At 40.4% G+C, this 21,411-nt stretch overlaps 3 protein-coding genes across 3 annotated transcripts; all 3 read left to right on the plus strand.

Moving 5' to 3' along the window:
* Positions 1-1,443: 1,443 nt before the first annotated feature.
* On the plus strand, positions 1,444-9,648 carry sgms2a (sphingomyelin synthase 2a). Its single transcript, XM_076091996.1, has 6 exons — positions 1,444-1,495; positions 2,146-2,635; positions 3,458-3,575; positions 4,582-4,735; positions 6,033-6,199; positions 8,961-9,648. Exons 1-6 carry the CDS (start codon positions 1,444-1,446, stop codon positions 9,144-9,146), a joined length of 1,167 nt encoding a protein of 388 aa, XP_075948111.1. The 3' UTR covers positions 9,147-9,648.
* Positions 9,649-12,443: 2,795 nt separating this feature from the next.
* cyp2u1 (cytochrome P450, family 2, subfamily U, polypeptide 1) lies at positions 12,444-15,935 on the plus strand. Its single transcript, XM_076091336.1, has 5 exons — positions 12,444-13,031; positions 13,283-13,933; positions 14,295-14,456; positions 14,583-14,750; positions 14,844-15,935. The coding sequence occupies exons 1-5, from the start codon at positions 12,605-12,607 to the stop codon at positions 15,023-15,025; spliced, it is 1,590 nt and encodes a 529-aa protein (XP_075947451.1). The 5' UTR covers positions 12,444-12,604; the 3' UTR covers positions 15,026-15,935.
* Positions 15,936-16,244: 309 nt separating this feature from the next.
* Positions 16,245-21,374, plus strand: hadh (hydroxyacyl-CoA dehydrogenase). The gene is made up of 8 exons (XM_076091338.1): positions 16,245-16,379; positions 16,945-17,073; positions 17,156-17,313; positions 17,562-17,688; positions 19,115-19,204; positions 19,285-19,357; positions 19,815-19,931; positions 20,777-21,374. The coding sequence occupies exons 1-8, from the start codon at positions 16,263-16,265 to the stop codon at positions 20,893-20,895; spliced, it is 930 nt and encodes a 309-aa protein (XP_075947453.1). The 5' UTR covers positions 16,245-16,262; the 3' UTR covers positions 20,896-21,374.
* The last annotated feature ends 37 nt before the right edge of the window (positions 21,375-21,411 follow it).

Raw genomic sequence — 21,411 nt, forward strand, 5'->3', positions numbered from 1 at the left:
GTAACCTTAACCTTTGAAAGACTTTGAAAAGAGTATTTCGACAAAAGCATCCCAACTCAAAAGTCTGCTTACTAGCTTTTTCTGGAGCTTTCAACATAATGCAATCTTGAGTTGGGACTGTTCATATTTAATCACGTCGTTTTCTTTTCTTAACGCTTTCTTAACACTGTACAATGCCCAGGAAGCAGTTTGCGGGTTTTGTGCCTTGTTCAAGGGTACCCTACCTGTGAGGAGGCGAACTGGTCTGTTGCAGGGACTTGGTCAACCATCCGGTTTCCAAGCCAAGCCCCCCACAGACTGAGCTACTGCCACCCTCACTACTGCCGCGTGTTGCACCCCTCACTACACCCAGCATCAACACCACTGTGAGTCGCTGATGTCATGCGCTGTCACAGTGTCTCATTAATCACAGTCTATGGAGCCGCAGCAGGATTTGTTTCTAGATGACACTGTCACCACAGTCGGTCTCTCTGATGTTTATCTTGAGAACAGACATCTTGAAATTATTTTTTAACTGAGCTGGTTATTTAGAGAAGTAAAAAAAAAAAAAAGGTATATTCCAAAAAACAATTGGACACACTTTGGTACATCAGAAACAAAGTGACTACATGAAAACATAAATGTTCTTGACGTATAGGTTCACAACTTACAGTATAATCAACCACAGAGCAACATAATCTCACTAATAACAGAAGGGACATGTCTTTGTAATTGGCTCATATTGTTTGTCTGCTCTTGTTGATCTTATTTGCCGTCTTAGTCTCATTTATATACTTTATGACCCCTTTAATTCCCTCAAAGTCTGTCAGACTTCATGTTCTGTAGCCAGCCATCAGTTGCACAACAGAGGTTGAATCTGCGGTGGGTTAGTCAGAGGGCATCCTACAATAATCCTTTCTCCGCTGTAATAATATTTTCCCAAAAATTGATTCTTAGGAAACTGATACTTTCAGCAGCTCTCTCACTGTATTTATCCCCTCTTTTTTCCCAGTGCCAGGTTTGCCTCCAGGTAAACATACCATTCTGTATGTATCCCAGATGACATTTATTGTGAGGCATTTCAGGGCTGATAGCATAATCCTCAAATCCATTAACGGAGCTGTTAAAGGGACTAGAAGGCTTTTAGACACGAAAGAAGGAAAATGGTCATTGCTGTAGTGCTCTCTCAGGTCATTAACTGAGAAGAGCTCAACAACAAACATTGCAGTAGCACGTCTCCAACTTTGTCTTCTGAGTGTCATTAAAATACATTTAACTCTGGCTCCCAACAATCCACCATTATTATTGTGGACACAACAGCCTCACCACTAGGTCCATTCAGTAGCTGGAGCTTTGAATCGAATCACACGGGCTTCCTCAGCAGATGGAGTTTGCCTTGTTGTCATGGACTTTTAAGCCACCCTGGGCAAGTAGTCCTTGAGATGTGCATAAAAAAATAGACACATGGCGCAATACGATCAAAAGCTCCAGAACAGCCAAATTGAACATGGTGATGGTGAGATTGTTTTGTAAACTACTGTTTCTAAGGTCAATAATACACTTTTAATGTCAACAAGTTTAGTTTAATTCAGTTTTAGTTAGTTTAGCATTCATATAGCTTAACACATTTATAATGAGCATGCAACTGACGATGGTTGACCATGAAAACTGCTGAAGTGACGATGGCAGCTGCTTGTTGAGGATAAAGTCTGAAAATGAAAGCAGTGTGGCGGAAAGACTTGGAAAGGCCCAAAATAAAAGTCTGACTGAACCTCCTAACAGAAAACTGTCACAGTGGTTCTGGTGAATGTCCAGGGGAAGGAAAATGTAACACACAATGTTAACTCATACAACCACATTGGTATAGTTGGCTGCTATAAACTCCAAAATATTTTTCCAGTCTAAAATGGACATTTCAGCCCGTGGAATCAAGAACTGTGCATCAATAAAAGCTTTGCTAATCCCTAGGATAAGGAAGAGGGAAACAAAAGTAAACCAGAGTTCATCTCCTCCCTGTTTCTCATCAGTTTGATTTGACATCATTGCAACAAGGAGTACCTGCTTACCTTCTATCTTGTTCAAATGACAAGAGCGTGCTTGTGCTTTCCAAACCTAAGAGTTTGTCAGTTTTTAAACCGTTCGTTTTCTCTCATTGCAGCTAATAAGCCTCAACCCAGTGGAGCGGTGCCTGTGGATGGACAGTGCAGGCACCCATGGCGTCACAGGAGCTTGTGGATGCGAGAGCCGCTGATAATCTGAACCCAGGAATGGAGGATGGTGCCGCGCCCAGCAATGGTAAAAACTGTCCTGTCCACACGCCTGGTGGAGAGGATACAAAGAGGGGCTTTCGGAAAGGCATAGGGAGGCATAATGACTATGTCAAGATTTCCGTGCCAGAGTCCAAGGTCAATCGTCTGCCCATGGAGTGGTGGAAGACAGCGCTGGCCTTCTTTTATGCTGGCTTTAACTTGGTCCTGACGACAGTCGTCATCACCATTGTCCACGAGAGGGTGCCGCCGAAAGAAAGCAGCCCGCCTCTTCCTGATAAGTTTTTTGACTATATTGACAGGGTCAAATGGGCATTTACGGTGACAGAGGTCAACGGCATGGTGCTGCTGGTCATTTGGATGATCCAGTTGTTCTTCTTCAGATACAGGTAGGAACCTTTGGTGCTATGTATTGTACAAGGTGTAGGTCTGGGGACCAAAGACCAAAACAAACAATGAACTGATCCTAATAATAAGTATTGTCTGGTCAGCAACAGTCTTATAGCTTATTGTTCTACGTGCCATAGTCCTTCATTGTTGTCCAAAAACTATTAAAAACTCATGATTGTTTAAAAAATATAATAAAATACAGAATAACACCAGGTTTGTCTTTTAATGTATGGCTGCAGGAAAGGTTATACACAGTAGACTACAGTGATTATTTGCCCAAAGAAATAGTTAACTGTTTTGTGGTTAGGTGTTGTAACGTATCAGTGCTCTTTACGTCTCTTCCCGTTACTCAGGAAATGCATTTGTCTTTTCTGCATTGGGGGTTTCCCTGTATGTTCAACATGAATAGTTTAGAAAGTAGTCTTTGCTCTTTAGCCGGCACCATAACCAGACCACTGAAGTTTAGCTGTTGCTGAAAATGTTTAATTTGACATCAATGTCTTCCACATTTAGTCCATTTGGCTGTAAAGATATAGAAACAAAAATCTGACAGTAAGTCAGTAAGTAAGTGGGCATAGAGCAATGCCAGCAAAATGACCAATGACATATTTAACACTGTAACAGCTGGAGGATTTCCATTGTCAATATGTGGTCTGGTTAATAACAATCAATTTGACTTGCTGAGCAGGAGCCCTCGGAGTCATCATCACACTGCACAAGATAGTCTCCAGAATTTAGTAGATTTAAGTAGATGTTTGACATAAAAATACGCAATATATCTGCACTCACTCCGTTGTGGCTCTTATAATCTCTATTTGCAGATCAATAGCAAGCAGGCGGTTCTTCTTCCTCATTGGCACCCTGTACTTGTACCGCTGTGTCACCATGTACATCACCACCCTGCCTGTGCCTGGCATGCATATGACTTGTGCTCCCAAGGTGAGAAGCATGTAAACATCAGAGCGGGCATCAGCTGTCGTTGCTCAACCGTGCTACTCTCGTGCACCCTCTGGGACTCATTTTGCACAGCAACACAAGAGAGGCAGCTATAAAAAAGCCATTTTGACTTTTTACCGCCTCAGGTCATCAACAATACTGGAGGTGCATCAGTGTTTCATCAAAAACATCTGCTCCGAGCTGTTGTTTGATGGTTTGTGTTGTACAAAAGGATCAGAGGTTCGACGGTTCAGGAGTTGTTTTGTTCTCGAGAATTTGAAATGTTTTGGACAGCGTAGGAAAGCCTTCAGCTACTTGTGAGAAGTGAGTTATCCACAGTTATCCACAGTAATTCCAGCAGCAGAAGCACAAGATTCGATCATGTGTAGTTGGTGATACTGTTACAATACTATACTTTGTTTTACTTTCTTTAATTACTCTTCATGCCGACTCCATGTTTCTCATCCCTGTCAATTCCAATTATGTTGATTAGAGTTGAAACAAATTTCAATTTGGGAAATACACGTATTCGCTTTCTTGCTAAGAGTTAGATGGGAAGATTGATAGCACTGTCATGTCTATACGGTTAATATAGAGCTACAGCCAGCAGCTGGATAGCTTAGCAGAGCGTACAGTTTGGAAACAGCGCGTCCCGGTGCGGTTTGACAGGTGGTTTTCCGTCAGACTATTTCTTGTTAAGGTGCTGTAATTGCCATGATGTATTTTATCAAGCAAAAATGCAATCTTTTTTTTTTTTTTTTTTTTATACTTTTGAAGTGTTGGATCAGAAAAGACAAGCAATTATAATGTGTTGTGCTCTGGAAAGTTGTGATGGATATTTTTCTCTTTTTTTCTGAAATTTTGTATTAGTTTATTATTATTAACTCTAAAAAAAAGTTTCGTGGCTGATTAATCGATAATGAAAATAATTATTAGTTGCAATCTTGCAATGTTTCTGCTGATCCAGTGTTTTTCTGCTTCTCTTTGTTTACTTCCTGTTCTCGATCAGCTTCACGGAGACTCACAGGCAAAAATCCAGCGAATTCTGCGGCTGATTTCCGGTGGAGGTCTGTCCATTACAAACTCCCACCTCTTGTGTGGAGACTTCCTCTACAGTGGACACACTGTGATGCTCACCCTCACCTACCTATTCATCAAGGAATGTGAGTACTCAAAGCATCACTTATTTGTTTGCTTTGTTTTAAATAATTTATGAGAATTTCCCATGAATAATATATAAATTACATTGTCTGTTTCCATTCTCATCCCATGTAGCCCACAGTATTTCATCATACAGCCACACGTTGACTATCTATGAACAATTAGGATGAAATAGCTGCATGTGTTGCCACTGTTATTGCTTCTCTGTCTATGTTGTAGAACGTGAGATTTCCATGTCTTTTTATTATAAAGCAGGTCTAAGGGCTATATAATTACTGTAAAAGTATCAAAATGCTTAATCCATGGAGTTATACACACAGTATTCAGAAACTGTGCCTTTAATCGAGCCATCCGGATTTGTATACGATTGGGTTATCATAAGTTTAGAAATATATAAACCATTTCTCAGTTTTAAACTTAAACATTCCAGCTGTGTTCCCAGTTTATGCTGCAATCCATCGTACTCAAAAAAAAAGGTCCTGCGAAACGTGACACGGCAAAGGAACGGCCATTCAAGTCAGAGTTCCAAGTTGGAAACCGAGTTTGCCAACATAAACACGCCTGACGTCCACAGCAGCCATGACGTGACGTGAATTACCTAATTTTTAACTCCATGTAGTGTATAATGCAGTGTTTGTGTTCTGAAACTTACTGCAACTAGCAGCCATTTCCATTCAGTTGATTTGTGCTCTGCGAGCATGCGGTACTACTCAACTACTCCTTCTGTCTCTTTTAACAGGGTTCCCACAGATCCTTGAAATGTCTTAAATTCGTTTTTCAGGAGGATTCTCTAATTGTTAATTAACAGTTGGTTACTTTATACTGCAGATGCACTGGGACGCATTTAGATCGGAAGTCGTTGAAATGCGCTGAAACGAAGAGTTTCAGACAGAGGGTGGTAGAGGTATATTCAGACAGACAGTATGAGAAAAATAATGAGTTTTTTAAAAAGATTAAAGCATGTAAACGTTTTTTAGTATGAACCTGTAAATGTTCATATGTCCACTTTAAACACTCAAATATTCAAAGTTTGACAACAGATATCTCAAGATATGTTATGTGGATAATGTGCACAAATGCACAAATGTGCTGTGAGGATGAGATATTACAAGCAGAGGTTGTTCTAAATTCTCCTTATAACCATGTTCCTTGCTGTAGCGCTGCTTGTCTGTGTGTTGCCACATTGCACTGAAATGCTTGACTGCCTTTAAACAGTTCAAATATGGAAGATCAGACCACAAATCCATGTTGTCATAAATATGTCCCAACACTCTTGTCTTTCCTTCCCTCTCTCTAAAGACTCGCCACGGTCGTTTTGGTGGTACCATCTGATATGCTGGCTGCTGAGCGCCGTGGGTGTGGTGTGCATCTTGGTGGCACATGAGCACTACAGTGTGGATGTGGTCGTGGCCTATTTCATCACCTCCCGCCTGTTCTGGTGGTACCACACCATGGCCAACTTACAGGTCTGAACACAGAGCTTTACACTGGGTGGCTGCTTGTGTGCGTGTGTTGGGAGTGTAAGAGAGGGGAAAAAAGAGAGCTTTCAGAGCTGATGGTTCTCCTCTCATTGAACCTTGTTACACATGAATCATTATGAATGGAGGACTTTACTGTCAGTCTGGTGACAAATGGCTGTATCTGGTTCACAGAGTTTACCTCAAGTGTACCAGCTAAGAGTTCCATGTCAGCACAGTAAAGTATTACAGTTTTTGTTTTGATGAAATGGTCTATCTATTACATGTAATTATATATTTAGAGTAAGTACAAGTATATTTTTAACCCGTGTGTCAGAACTGGATATCATTTCAGTCAGTCAGTATTCTGAACACGGTGACTTACCCCCTCTACTGGCCAAAGAATAGACAGTTGATGGGGTGGTACCAAGCAAAATCCTTTTTTCAAGGGATATTTAAATCATATGGTTAACACACATAAATCACAAAGTGGCTGCTGACCTCATTGAAAATATTATTTCGTTTTTCAGTTTCTCTATTCAGATTATTTTAGTTTTCATGCATCTATGTATGGTGTAAATGAATATGGATTTAACGTAATTTGCAGTTGCAACATATAGATGAACTGGTTTCTACAGTAGTAGGTTAGCATTAGAAAAAACAAAAGAATACAAAGAAAAAGACAGAAATAGGCAGAGAGAGCAGCATTGTAATGAAAATCCTAATCACGTAACTGATGGATAAAGTAATGAACAAATGGCAAGAGGCACTTAAGCACTGAAGCTTCATATTCATTTTGGATAAACTTTAGACTAATTTTGTCACCCGTCTCTATTGTACATTGGCATGCGAGTATCAGATTGATAGATCGATAAACTTTATTTCAGACTCAGGGTCCAGATAGACAATTACATACAAATGACATACACACACAGGTATAGTATTGTTTTAAGACATACTAAAAGAATATGTGAACCTATTCTTTGATATTGGTAAAAAAAGATGAGATGTTCTTGGTGTAACTTTTACTCTCCTAGGCCACTTAGACAACCATAAAAATAAAAGGTCCAAATGCTTCATTCTTGCAACATGGCCATGAGACATGCAATCGCACCAAAAGCAACTTTTAAATAATTTAAACAAGTCACATTAGGACCAAAAAAAAGTGTTTGGTCTGTTCATCAGCAGCACTTTAAGCTACATCTCTTGTATGGAGGTTATGTAAACAAAATGTTTTCCTGTTATTACTGACGTTATTCTAAAGCAGGGGTGTCCAAACTTTTTTCAAAGAGGGCCAGATTTGATAATGTGAACATGCCCAAGGGCCAACAGTCCCTGCTGACATTATTTTAAACAATACAAGTAGCCTTGTAGATAAAACGGGGATGAATTTATATCATTGTATAAAGAGAGTGACATGAGAAGATCAATCTCATGTCTGTAAGTTAAATCAGCTATAATCACTCTTTTAAAGTGATTAGTGACTCGTCTAAAACATTTAAAAAAGGAATAACTTCAATAGAATCATTCTATACACTGTAGCTTCTTTACATTCTATTAGAATGTAAAGAAGCTACATTGTTGCCTTTTCTTTTCTTTTCTTCCCACAAGAACGTAATTTTGTCAGGTTGATAAAAAAATGTCACTTTACTTCCCGACATTGTTATTTTACCACAGGGGTGTCCAAACTTCTTTCAAAGAGGGCCAGATTTGATAATGTGAAAATGCCCAAGGGTCAACAGTCCCTGCTGACATTATTTTAAACAATACAAGTAGCCTATACATACATTGTTATTTAATCATTTTATTTTCAATGACAGCAAATAGCAATGTAACCAAATGTAAGCATTCATGTGTGAACACATCTCAACAACTATTCTGCCTTTCTTTCACATCTTGAAAGTCAGATAACACAAAGAACAAGCCATCTAAAAGCTAATTACATAGAAACCGATCAATATTCTCACCTCAAGACAATCTTAAATATGACTTAGTGAGGGTAATGAAAAGTTGTCTCACATTTAAGTTCAACACACATGAAACAGGCTAACGAAACAAATCAAGTTGTCTCTTAGTATCTGATGATGGCTCTTCAGTGTTACGAGCCAGGCAAACATTAGCAAACTGTCTTCTTCTCGGGGCAAATGTTTTCTGCTATTTTCTTTGATAAACTTTGTCATGTTTGTCATGTTTAGCAACTACCATGGCCACTTGGTAGCTTACTTTGATGATGTTTTCATGTGAAAAGGACCGCTGCTGTGAGGCCAAGTTATCTTGGAGTTGCTTCACTTTTCTAGCTCGGTCGCTCTCTGATAGCTTGTTGTAGCATTAGCATGTTTGGTCTCGTAGTGTCTCTTTACATTATATTCCTTAAACAAGGCAACAGTCTCATGACTAATTAGCAGACACAGTTGTTTCGGTTTTCGGTGAAAAAAAATATTGCGATCTCCACCTCTCCTGGAAGCGGCGGCCCTCATTATCGATTTTCCTTTTTTCACTTGCCGTAACATGACAGTTCAAGGGTCAGAGCCAATTTCAAACAGCCAGACAGTTACAGAGTGGTGCTGCCACCATGAGGTGAAAAGAGGAATTGCATGTTGAATTTGTATGATTTATTCATTCCGTTTTGACTGTGCTGGCGGGCCATAAATAATGCATTTTAAGACAGAAGGTGCGGGCCATATAAAATCTGACCTCGGGCCGTGATTGGCCCGCGGGCCGGACTTTGGACATGCCTGTTCTAAAGGATAACTTTTTTTTTTCTTGACAGACTCTGAAATGCTCGCCGAACAACTACCTCACTAACACCTGGTGGAACCCACTGTTCAACTTGATGGAGAGGAACGTCCAAACCTCGGTGCCGTGCTCTTACAGTTGGCCCATCACCTGGCCTCCAGCCTGCCTTAAGAACCCCTGCAAGAAGTACTCCATAGTACAGAGCACACGGGAGGAGTGATATGACCCCGATGCCCCCCTGTCCATGGACCGCCACATAGTGATACCAAATGCATAGCTATGACAGAAATATCTCTGCAAAAATGAAGGATAATCATCTCGTCTATGTGTGTTCTTTGTAGATGTAATTTATTTATGAGATAAACTCCTGCAAAGTCCTCATTGTTTTTGTCACTCAGCTTCTACGAACAATTTGTTGCAACAGACTCGCAGGTTTGTTACAGGTTTGCAAGACTTGATTTTGGATATGCTACTGTAACTCTTTCATACTGCGTGTGTTGACGGGGTTTACCTCAATATGATAACAATGTCCTCAAGTCACAAGGTGCCTTAGTGTGTTAAAGGTCAGTAGGTGTACCACAACTGCCACGAGTCTTGATATATTTTAGTTTTTTCATTTTATTATTATTATTATTATTATTATTCATTTTAGTAGCCTTAAGTGTGTATATCCACAGCTGTAGTCTAAACATTGTAATGTGTTAAAGTTGAACTATACTAAGGCTTCAGTGTGTTTTTTGATTTTATGAATGAAGTCATCATTATGCTGTATACTGCAACTGCATGTTTTAGACAACTTCAATATATATTTAATGGATCTCTTCAACCTTGGAAGATTCATCAAGTCACAAGAGATAATTTTGTTAAATAACTCCTTTCATACCATGTCACTTATTTTGTAGGCTTTATGTCATGTCGTTTATCATGGCTTTACATGTCGCATGGCTTGATCATCTCCTCTTCCATGTACATTATCCCTGACATCCACGTTAGATCAGAAACTTTCAGAAAACAATATATCCCTGAGAATTCGAATGCAATGTTTGTGGAAACCATCTATTTGTTCCCAGCTCAGTCCTCAAACTCATGGATCCTGAATGCCATGTATGTTGTTGCACCATACAGGGTTCAAATATTCCTGGCACACAAAAAGCGCCACGGAGAAATGCTGCAGCTGTCTAAATCCAGAAAAGAGAGTGCCGAAAAGCTGAAAAACTAACTCTAGATTCATCATGACATCTACCAAAGAGTTTCATCCATGTGCTAAACAATCATTTTTCTCAGACAACATCAACAAACTGGTAAAGTTATGAATTATTTTGATTTAAACACAGACTCTGCTAACTAGGATGACATGTGGAATTACTAATGGCTCCTTCCTTGGACCTCTGCTTTTTAAAGCTATCGGCAGAATCATACAAATCATACATTGCAGATGATACTCAGCTTTCACCGACTGACTATACTCCAATAGACAAATAAATGGCTGGATTAACCAGAATCATCTTGTATCAAATAAAGACCAAACTAGGATCACTGTCTTTGGTGCTATAAAGAAGAACGGATTAAAGTGGAGGCTTATCTTGACTCCCTTTCTTTTGTCAAAAAACCAAGTCAGTAATCTCGGTGTTATTGATTCATATCTCATTTTAAACATATATCAAGTCAATAACAAAGTCTGTCTATTATCAGATTTAAAATACAGCAGGACTGTGAGGATACATGTGTAAACCAGATTTAGAAAAACTAATTCATGCTTTTGTGTCAAATAGGTGAGACTGTAATGGTCTTTTCTCAGGTCTGTCCGAGAAAGCATTAAAGCAGCTTTAGCAGTTCTCACAAAGATTAAGAAAGCTGAACACATTACACAGATTCTCAGGTCTCTGCACATGGCTACCAGTCAGTTATAGAATTGACTCTTGTCCGTCTACCTGTTGTCCAGGACTTTCAAGGCAGTTTGATATTAAAAGTAAGTGCAACAGTAACGGTTTCTTCCCCCAACTGCAGTCAGCACAGTCATGTCAGAGCAGCACAGAGAAAACATCAACTTAACAGCACAGAATCTGCAGCTGTGGACAGAAAAGACCAACTTAGAGAGACAGACAGAAGAGCTGACCAGAGAGAGAGACGGGCTCAACTGGACCGTCGGAGTCATCCTGGAATATGACAACTTCCCAGTGAATACACACTGCCCACAGAAAGGTGAAAACATGGTGTACTTTTTGTCAGCAATGGAAGTACATTTACTCAAGTACTGTACTTTATACAAAGTCAAAGTATTTATACTTGACTTGAGCCTTTACGAGGCAAATATTGTAACTTTACAATATCACTCACTCTACATTTGTCCGACAGCTTTAGTTACATTTCAGATTACAATTTTACATACGCTTCCTGTCTAGTGAAAACCAATTATCTCCAAATTTGGTGGTTTTGAATTAAAATGTTTGTGATTAATTGAAGCATCCTCTTTTATGAATAGAGGAAATTCTACCACTTCTTAAACTAAATAAACTATCCAAAAAGCCTCTTGGATCAACTGGAAAAATGATCATCACAAAGCTGAAAACAGGGCTGTTTTTATGAGTTCATGAAAAGTTGACTTTTTAGAGATACATGCTTCTCACAGGACAGCGCCGCTACAAACATATGATGATTTTGATGGAATATGATGCATTGCTGTAGATTAAACTGCCCAACAGTATAGGAGTTATTAGCACACATTCAAACATCTACAGCAGTAAAATGCAACATACACATTATAGGGTCAGTGTGTGGCCATTCATATGTTTTTATTATCAACTGAAAATAAGTTTATGTTACCGAGGCCACCTGCAGAATGTATATATATATATATATACAATATATATAAAAATGTTATCTGTAATAGAAAACGATTATGATTTAGTTGTCTCGTTCTTGTTGAACAGTGTGTAAAGCTTGCCTGGATGGCTGGGTGCTGTTCCAGTCAAACTGTTACATGTTTTCAACATCTGAATATTACTCCCAATGGAGGAATTGGGAGGTAAGCCGCGATCACTGCAAACAAATGAAGGCAGATCTGGTGGTGATTGAAAGCCAAGAGAAACAGGCATGACTGATTTAATTTGATCTATTTTTCTATTTTCATAGGCAGAGATAGAAATGAATCATGTCCAAAACTGTCAACACATGAAACAAAGATATTATATATTTATATATATAGTTAGTTAATCCTTTCATTATAATTGTCTAAATAGAATGTTTTGCATTGCAACTGAAACTGCACTCTAAAGTTTGATTTGCACTTATATTTTGATATTTAACCATTTTATTTATATTTTTCCTACCGGAATCTTTTTGATCTTCTTTAATATAAATAAATTGCATTCACTTTTATTTATCTAACCTGTGTCTGTGTAAATAAACCTGCGTTGCCTATCATTGGCTGATACATCTGTTGTCGTCACTGTGGAAGTGCACCAATCACAACAGGTCACAGCGCTGTCAGCCAATAAGAAGCCAATAACGGTCCGACATTTCTCGCTGTTTCACAACATCACAGGAAGCGCACGAGCGACGCTTTTAAATACTACTTTCACCTAACCTAGTTGGCATGTTGTTGTTTTAACGCGGACTTTGAGGATACTCCTAAAGATGGGATAGTGTTGTCAGTCCGCTGCATTTCACTTTGACGCCATGGCTTCTCTGTCATGGCTGGAGCGTCTGAGCGGCGCTGCGCTGTCACAAGTCGACATGGCAGCTTGGCTAGTGTTCCTGCTCGTGTTGTGTTTGGTTTATGCACATCACAAAGGACGGGACCTCGCAAATATCCCACCAGGTCCGAAGCCGTGGCCGGTAGTCGGCAACTTCGGCTTCTTCCTCGTCCCCTCTTTCATCCGGAGGAGGTTTGGGCATAAATCAGACAGCGCCGACAAGAGCGCCATGATTGTTTTAACGGAACAAGCTCAGGTGTATGGTAACATCTACAGCATCTTTGTAGGGAGTCAGCTGATGGTGGTGCTGAATGGCTACGAGGTGGTCAAGGATGCACTTTCAAACCATCCCGAGGTGTTCTCCGACAGACCGGATATCCCTTCTGTCACCATCATGACCAAACGCAAAGGTAAGCAACTGATCCTCAGCCTTATCTCCATGTTAAGTAAACATCAACAACTCAGTTTCTAATGTATGAGATACACCTAGCTGGAGTAATGGGAGTGTAATGAGAATAATAGTTGTATTGACAGTAGTGATACTAGTTTATTAGTGGTAGTAGAAGTAGCCTGCTGACAATTGTAACTGGGTATTTATGGGTATGTTACAGTTTAATGAAACTGACAAAATGTATCATCCCCCCCCTTTTCTGAACTTCAGGGATAGTCTTTGCACCTTACGGGCCAGTGTGGAGAAAGCAGCGCAGGTTTTGCCACAGCACACTCCGAAACTTTGGCCTGGGGAAATTGAGCTTGGAGCCTTGCATCCAGCAAGGCCTGGCGACCGTCAAATCGGAGCTGCTGCAGCTGAGTGAGAGGTCGGGCTCCAGCGGCGTGGACCTGGCCCCGCTGGTCAGCAACGCCGTGTCAAACGTCATCTGCTCGCTGATCCTGGGACAGCGTTTCCACCACGAGGACCGCGAGTTCCGCAAGCTGCTGGACCTGATGGATCGTGGGCTGGAGATCTGCGTGAGCAGCCCCGCGGTCCTCATCAACGTCGTCCCACTGCTGTACTACTTGCCCTTTGGGGTGTTCAAGGAGCTGCGTCAGGTGGAGGGAGACATCACGGCGTTCCTGAAGGGGATCATCGCAAAGCATCGGGAAACATTAGATCCTGCCCACCCGAGGGATCTCGTAGACATGTACTTGATGGAGATGTTGGCCCAGCGAGCTGCTGGAGAGGAGAACAGCAGCTTCACAGAAGATTATCTCTTTTATATAATAGGAGATCTCTTCATCGCTGGCACCGACACCACCGCGAATTCAGTGTTGTGGATCATGCTCTACATGGTGCTACACCCTGATATCCAAGGTACAAGTAGCAACAGTCCTTTTCAGACAAATGTTTTATGTTGCAGAACTGAATGTGAAGTGTTTTTAGGAGGATACAAATCACAGATTTGGACATCTGCTGGGGAAACCCACGGCTCGGAACACTTCCTGGTTTAAGGACAACAGAATGTTGATTATGCATTTAACCACTTCTCCAACTCTTGCACAACGACATCCATCAGCGCATCAAAGCGTCCGTCTGACGACCGCTTTCTAGCACTTTGAAATGATTTGAACTGGCCCAAAGCCACACTTATTTCTTACTCGTTTGCCGAGATGAGGACTTCATTAATCATCCAACAATGACGTGCGTAATGTTTTTCCCTCATATTTGATTTCAGACAAGGTCCAGGCAGAGATCGATGGAGTGGTGGGCACACGGCGCACCCTGTCTTTGACTGACAAGGGAAGTTTGCCTTTTACTGAAGCCACCATCATGGAGGTGCAGAGACTGACTGTTGCGGTTCCTCTGGCTATTCCTCACATGGCCTCCGAGACAACAGGTGAAGTATTTATGTCAATGATCAACTTTTCAGGTTTCAGAGTCTCAGATAATGATTGTATCTCAGGGATGATAAAGATCTACTGAGCTGAATTTTGTTGATTTGTCGTAATTTTTTCCCGTCCAGAGTTCAGAGGCTACACTATTCCGAAAGGAACGGTTATTGTGCCCAACCTGTGGTCTGTCCATAGAGATCCCACAGTATGGGACGAGCCAGACACTTTCAACCCAGCACGCTTCTTAGACGAGGACGGAAAGTTGCTCAGGAAGGAGTGCTTCATCCCATTCGGGATCGGTATGCCGTTCCTTACTCGTATCGGCCGTATCGCCGATCTATCAATGCGTCTTAATTGTCCGTGCCCCAATGCGCTAATAATGTATCTTCCAGGTCGCAGGGTGTGCATGGGTGAACAGCTGGCGAAGATGGAGCTGTTCCTGACGGTTACCAGCTTACTGCAGGCCTTTAAATTCCGACTGCCAGAGGGAGCGCCTCCTCCTGCGCTGACCGGACGATTCGGCCTGACGCTGGCTCCCTGCCCGTACGCCGTGTGTGTGAGCCCTCGGAGATGAAACGCTGGAATGTTCTGTTCCAGCAGATTTTCTCCAAATCAAAAACCTTTACCAACCGCAATGTGGGTAAAGGTCTCGTAGAGAGACGATATAATCTGTGCATAATGGAGAGAAAAAAAGTGTGTTCTGATTGGAATGTAGCTTCTTTATGGCTGCATATCATCTGTTCATCTCTACAATGCTATGATCCAAAGCAGCTTTTAATCCTCTCATTTAGGAAGTGAGAACCAGTGAATGTTTAATATATAAATATAAATATATATATATATACTTGATAATCAAGTTATAATTAAGGTCTACAATCAGTTTTATGATTCATGCCACTGAGAAATTAGCACACGTGTTATTAGGGCATTAGGATAAGAAAGACTTTAAAAATATATTTTCCTTACGGACGTGATGAATTATTGGCAATGTGTCAATAAAGAGTTTATCTTAATAATGCTTACCCCAAGTATCATGAATATATATTGTGTTCAATAACGTTTTTGTGTACAATTGTTGACATTTTATAATGATTATGTGTTGTAGCCCTGTGAAAAACATAAGAGCATCTTTTTATCCAAAGGAAAAGTTGTCTCAATGCTAGAAACTTTGTTATAGAAACAAACATAGAATTTAAATATTATAATTTCAATCTGAAAGAACAAACTGATCTCAAATTATGATCATTTTGTCATTGTCATTTTGAAAAATAAGAAAAGAGTTGATAAGAAATGCACAGCCCAGGGCTTAGTGTTGTTTTTGGCACTTTTTATGAGGTGTTTAGTGAAGAGTTACAATCAGGTGGAGGGAAGTGAATTATGATTGTAACAAAAACATCCATATGTCTCAAAGCTGGAGAAGAGACTGCAAGATGAGACAGTCTAGACCAGCTGACAAAATACAACAATTAAAATATGATGCATTACTGTTCATGCGTTACATTAGAATGCTTCACCTTGAACAGACAGTCGGCACATTTTAAGTTAACAGACAAGATTACAAGTATTTTTACATTGTGTATTGCAGATTCTGAATATTCGTGTAGAATTCCCGTCCAGGGGTTTTTGACATGCAACACTTTTAAGTAACTATTTGTGTACATGTTTAATTTTGGAGTGTTTATACTGTATCTGTGTGAAAGGTCGTTGTGCGACGTGATCACGTGACCGCCCGACCTTCCTCCTACTTCTTCTTCAGCGTGCCCGGTCTGATCTGATCGTCCCGCAGCAGGCTGACACCGTTCACACACATCATGGCGTTCTTCACTCACCAGATCTGCAGAGGTTTGTCGTCCTCGGCTGTGAGGAATGTCGTCATTAAACATGTGACGGTCATCGGAAGTGGGCAGATGGGTGCGGGAATTGCACAGGTAAGCGACCGAACGTTTAGCCATGTAGCTAGCAAAGTAGCTTCATTACAGTTAGTGGAGCAGCTGCTCTTTAGCGGAGGTGGGGGCGGTTGCGCAGACGCACATTTGCCAAACCAAACCAGTTTATTTCAACAAAGCACCTTTGTGTCGCGTGCAAGTTGTCCAACCTGCAAAATGCGACATATCGTATCGTTCTTTCAAAATAAAAGCCTGTCGTTGGATTATATTTCGTTGAGAGTGAATGGAGTGTCTTGTCTCCACAGTACAACCACACATTGATCCCTTGAGGAAGTTGTGTTGTGAAATAGCTTGGTTGTCATCCATTAAAACACAGTTGTCACCTTGTGGAGTGACACAATGACACAGACTCAACTCCGATGAACTGCAGGATGCACATTTGGCCACATGGTGTCGCTCAGCATAGAAGCTGGAGAATTTGAGCTGTGTCTCAAGTACATAATATTGTATACTACACAATATACACAGTATCTTCATTTTGCCCGCACATCATCACTGACAATGAGGCCGGGTTTCTAGTTATTTTGACCTAATTTCTTTCTGAAAGATTGCTGCATCAACTGGTCACTCGGTGACGCTCGTGGACACAAATGACGAAGTCCTCAAAAAGGCCGTCAAAGGAATTGAAGGGAACCTCAAAAGAGTGGTCAAGAAGAAGTTTGCTGACAAGCCAGAGGTGAGACGGTAGATCCCCAGACCAACACCGACAAATAAACACCAAAGTAAGAGTGCAATGTGATGAATTGATGTTGTTTCAGGCGGGTCAAGAGTTCATCCAGAAAGCCCTGCAGAACGTGTCAACCTCGACAGATGCTGCATCTGTAGTTCAGGCCTCGGATCTCGTGGTGGAGGCCATCGTGGAAAATCTAAAAATCAAGCAGGATCTCTTCGGTGGGCTTGACAAGCTGGCACCAGCGTGAGCGTCGTTCTGTTTCTGTGACACTTTTTTTTTAGCTGTATCGGTTAAATTAGAAGCTCAATACTGTTAATGTTCATTTCTAAATCTAAGACCAAGTTTTGATCGGAGACGGAAGTTGGCACGGTACATTTGGTGGCTTTTGTGAAGGAGAATGAAATGGAAAGTTCTGAACTTTTTTATTATTAACTGCTGTCTATATTATGTTTTATGTATGCATCTGTTTTTCTGCACGCTTTTTTTTTTAGACACACCATCTTTGCCAGCAACACATCCTCCCTGTCGATCACGGACATCGCCAGCTCCACCAACCGGCTGGATAGATTCGCCGGCCTTCACTTCTTCAACCCAGTCCCTGTGATGAAGCTGGTCGAGGTATGACCCCGCAGTTATCTTCCTACAGAACGGGGTTTCTAAAAAGGGTTCAGAGGGATGAAAGAGAAGATCATTTACACATAGATATGCATCCTTTTATTAGTTATTAAAAGGAAATGAACACAGTATGTCCAAACAAGTAATTTTCTTAAGAGTACACCGGCACAGTAAAGTGTACTCTGAAAACACAAATGCAGAAAGTGAGTGGCTGTTAAAGATGTTTTACCTGGATGAGGCTGCAGGCCTTGAGGGCTCCTGCTCACACAGAATATTGTCATCTTCCTTTTTGCAGTAAGCTTTGACTTTCACTGTAGAGGAGTTTTATTTTAATTCAAATTTACTCGGAGACAACTCAATCAGAAAAGTAAACGCCATCCATCCAGCAGCTCAGTTACGCTTAATCTTTCTCACTTTTCTCAACAAGCAGAAGGATCCGCTAGAGAACAAAACAGATCTTGAATTAAGTTTGTTGTTAAACATTAAGTCCCATTTTTCATTAAGATACAGTAATATAAATATAGTCTTGATTTGGTTGTTGTATTCTTCTTTTCTGCTTAATGCTTAAAGGCCTACCGATTTTGTCGTAGTTGCAGCAATACAATAGTCCATAAAAGAAAGTAGCAACAGCCAACAGTTTAGCCTTCAAGTCATCTTGCTATTGGCCGCTCCGGTCACCACGTCGTAGACGGGGCTGGTAACGGCTAATATTATGCTAATTGCTACATGTAGTTGTGTCTTACGGGGCTTAAAAGAAGTCGAATTAAGTCTGAGTTCAAACTGCTGCAATGTGTCCCCCTCATATTGATCAAAAATATTAGACCTTATTTAAAACCTCTAATGATAAACTACAGTTATTGATTGTGTGAGAAATACAAACGGGGAGAGGGATTTGATTGGCAACTCATAAATACTTTTTAACTTGGATGTAGGCGGGATCAAGAGGAAGCTATTGTTGAATTAGTTTGCGTTACATGGCTGTGAGGGCACCTGTTAGGAATCAGAATACACATTTTTTTTTTTTTACAGTTAACATATTCAATAGCTCCTTTTGACGTAATTTAAAAATAAAAATATTTGTGTTTCAAATATTTAAAACTAATTTATTTAGGTGACTTTAAACTACTAGTCAGCTGATGGAGGCGCAACACCACCTCCCTCTATTGGCCATCCGCCTCTGCATTTTGAAAAATGTGCTTATTCACTTTCTTACCGACACTTAACTAGAGGAAATTACTTTTATTTCACGCTGATGTCTGTGTGGTAAATGTAAAGCTACCACAATCAGCTGGGGTGCCAGTAGCTCAGTCCGTGGGATCTAGCTTGGGAACCGGATGTTGGCCTGTTCAAATCCCAGGTCAGAGACACTTGTATATTGCTGGTAACACTTAATTAGAATCAAATTTGCTTAAGTGTTAATCTTTCACAGGTCATTGGAATCTCAGCAACAAGCCAAGAGACTCTGGATTGTCTCCTGAACTTCAGCAAAATACTGGGAAAAACTCCCGTGTCCTGCAAGGTAAGATTTTCTGTCTGACGTCATCGTAGCTGTCGTCTCTTAACGGCCCACTCAGCAGCCTCCGACGTCTCTTTGTTCAGGACACGCCAGGATTCATTGTAAACCGCCTACTTCTTCCCTACATCATAGAGGCCGTCCGAATGTATGAGAGAGGTATGTATACCTGCATGTGCACCTGTGTGTTATGTCAATAATGAAATAGTAAAGCTTGTGTATTGTTACCCATGATACAATGAAGAAAATAAGAAGAAGGGTCAACTCATTCTCCTTTTAAATACGACCATACATCTTTTAAATACAAGTTTCTCTCCTTTTACCACACTTTAACACACTTCATTCAAAATGAACAAACACAAAGTAAAAACCTCAAACTGTCTTGGTTAGTCTTTCCACTGTTTCAACAATCTGCTCCGGTTTGATCACAATAAGCCCTCAAATCACAGAGTTGGATGTGAAAATATCCTCGCTCCACTTTCTGAGCTTCGCTGGGTTTCAAACAGCATTAAATATTGAGGTTCAAATACAGTATCCTTTAGTATAATCTTGTAGTTTTTGATTGATGTCGTATCTTTGTATGGTTACGGTTTTGTTTTTCTGTTCTCTCCCTCAGGTCATGCATCCAAAGAGGACATTGATATTGCCATGAAACTTGGTTGTGGTTATCCCATGGGACCCCTTGAGCTCGCAGACTATGTAGGACTAGACACGATGAAGTTCATCATGGATTGTGAGTAAAACTATGTGGGGAGTATAAGTATGATATAACCGGTGGTGGTGGATTGTTACTAAGTGCATTTACTCAGGTACTGTACTTGAGTACAAATTTGAGGTACTTGTTCTTTACTTGACGCCTTTCTTTTCACGCCTCTTACTACTACGACCCCAAAACATGTCAGAAGGAAATACTGGACGACATCTTTAGTTACTTTACCATTCCAGATTTTTTTTGCCATTAAAATGTACAAGTACAGCTAGTTGATAACTATTTTGAAAACCGTTTTAATTCAAGTTCCAGCCTCACAAATTTGCTGCTTAGTTTAATGATTCACACTGTTTTCACACAGAACTTTTACAAACCAATCGCTTAATGGAGGAAATGATCAGCAGATTGATCCACAATAAAAATAATCATTAGTTGCAGTCTTATACAAAGTAGTTTAAAAATAAGCTCCACCTCAGTCAACTCCTGTTTTCCATTAATCCAGGAGTAAAAATACCCTGATATATTTAAGTACAGTACTTGTACAATACAACAGTCACACGGCCAATTATACGCATCGAGTACTTTTACTTAAAATAACCTTCAACACATTTTCCTGATTTATACTTGCAACTGTTTACTTAATTAACATTTGTATGCAGGGTAGAGTTTAGAGTATTTTTACAGTTTGGTATTAGTACTTTTACATAATTAAAGGATACTTCCTCCACCACAGGATATGAATTCAATTTAAAAGTGTGACGGCCTGTGATGACATAAAACTGCTGCAAAGGAGAAACAAAGCTCGTTCAAATGAACTGATGTGTTAAATGTCGAACGCTTAACTTGTTTTTGCTACTGCCTATCTTTAGATTGGTCTGCAGCGAATCCAGAGAACCCCTGCTTCGCCCAGAGTGAGTTGCTGAACAAGTTGGTTGCGGAGGGCAAATTCGGCAAAAAGACAGGAGAAGGATTCTACAAGTACAAGTGATGTACTCACGCCACTGAAACTAGTCAGAACCTCCGAGAGTAAGCCATCCAACAGGAACTGATTAGAAGCGGAAATAGGAAAAAGTGCCTTCTCTAATAAAGGCCGACTTTTGTCTGTCAGTCCATCTTCTGATGGACGTCCACTGAATGACGTCTTTTTGTGTGTGAAGAGATTCAATCAGATTTAAAATCGTTTTTTCAAATACTTGGTGTCTGTTCTCATTGTAGGTGCGGTTTTGACTGCCGTGCAGATGCATACAGAACTGGGTAATATTTATGCTTAACATAAAATGTGAATGCCTCTGATATCTACTAGCATCAGTCAAATTAATATTGGTGGTACAATAACACAACAAAATGTATTGGACTTGCTGTGACCTGAGGCATTCAGCTGTGCTTACTATATAATGTTGTGTACATCCTTGAGCTGTAACAGATGTGTTCATTACATTTCCTTACTCATAAAACATTTACAAGGCCCTTTTTTTTTTTTTTGTGGTCATTTGAAAACTTATGG

This window comes from Anarhichas minor, unplaced genomic scaffold (genome assembly GCF_050575085.1).
Source record: "Anarhichas minor isolate MPS153535 unplaced genomic scaffold, ASM5057508v1 ptg000014l, whole genome shotgun sequence".
Classification (NCBI taxonomy): Eukaryota; Metazoa; Chordata; class Actinopteri; order Perciformes; family Anarhichadidae; genus Anarhichas; species Anarhichas minor.

What these genes read in the sequence shown, in the direction of transcription:
- cyp2u1 (XM_076091336.1), top strand. Translation starts at nt 12,605, where the DNA reads ATGGCTTCTCTGTCATGGCTGGAGCGTCTGAGCGGCGCTGCGCTGTCA. An exon ending in CATGGCCTCCGAGACAACAG is followed by an intron (nt 14,457 to 14,582) that starts GTGAAGTATTTA and finishes TTTCCCGTCCAG; the next exon opens with AGTTCAGAGGCTACACTATT. An exon ending in CTTCATCCCATTCGGGATCG is followed by an intron (nt 14,751 to 14,843) that starts GTATGCCGTTCC and finishes TGTATCTTCCAG; the next exon opens with GTCGCAGGGTGTGCATGGGT.
- sgms2a (XM_076091996.1), top strand. Translation starts at nt 1,444, where the DNA reads ATGGCGCAATACGATCAAAAGCTCCAGAACAGCCAAATTGAACATGGT. An exon ending in ATATGACTTGTGCTCCCAAG is followed by an intron (nt 3,576 to 4,581) that starts GTGAGAAGCATG and finishes GTTCTCGATCAG; the next exon opens with CTTCACGGAGACTCACAGGC. An exon ending in ACACCATGGCCAACTTACAG is followed by an intron (nt 6,200 to 8,960) that starts GTCTGAACACAG and finishes TTTTCTTGACAG; the next exon opens with ACTCTGAAATGCTCGCCGAA.
- hadh (XM_076091338.1), top strand. Translation starts at nt 16,263, where the DNA reads ATGGCGTTCTTCACTCACCAGATCTGCAGAGGTTTGTCGTCCTCGGCT. An exon ending in TGGGTGCGGGAATTGCACAG is followed by an intron (nt 16,380 to 16,944) that starts GTAAGCGACCGA and finishes TCTTTCTGAAAG; the next exon opens with ATTGCTGCATCAACTGGTCA. An exon ending in AAACTCCCGTGTCCTGCAAG is followed by an intron (nt 19,205 to 19,284) that starts GTAAGATTTTCT and finishes CTCTTTGTTCAG; the next exon opens with GACACGCCAGGATTCATTGT.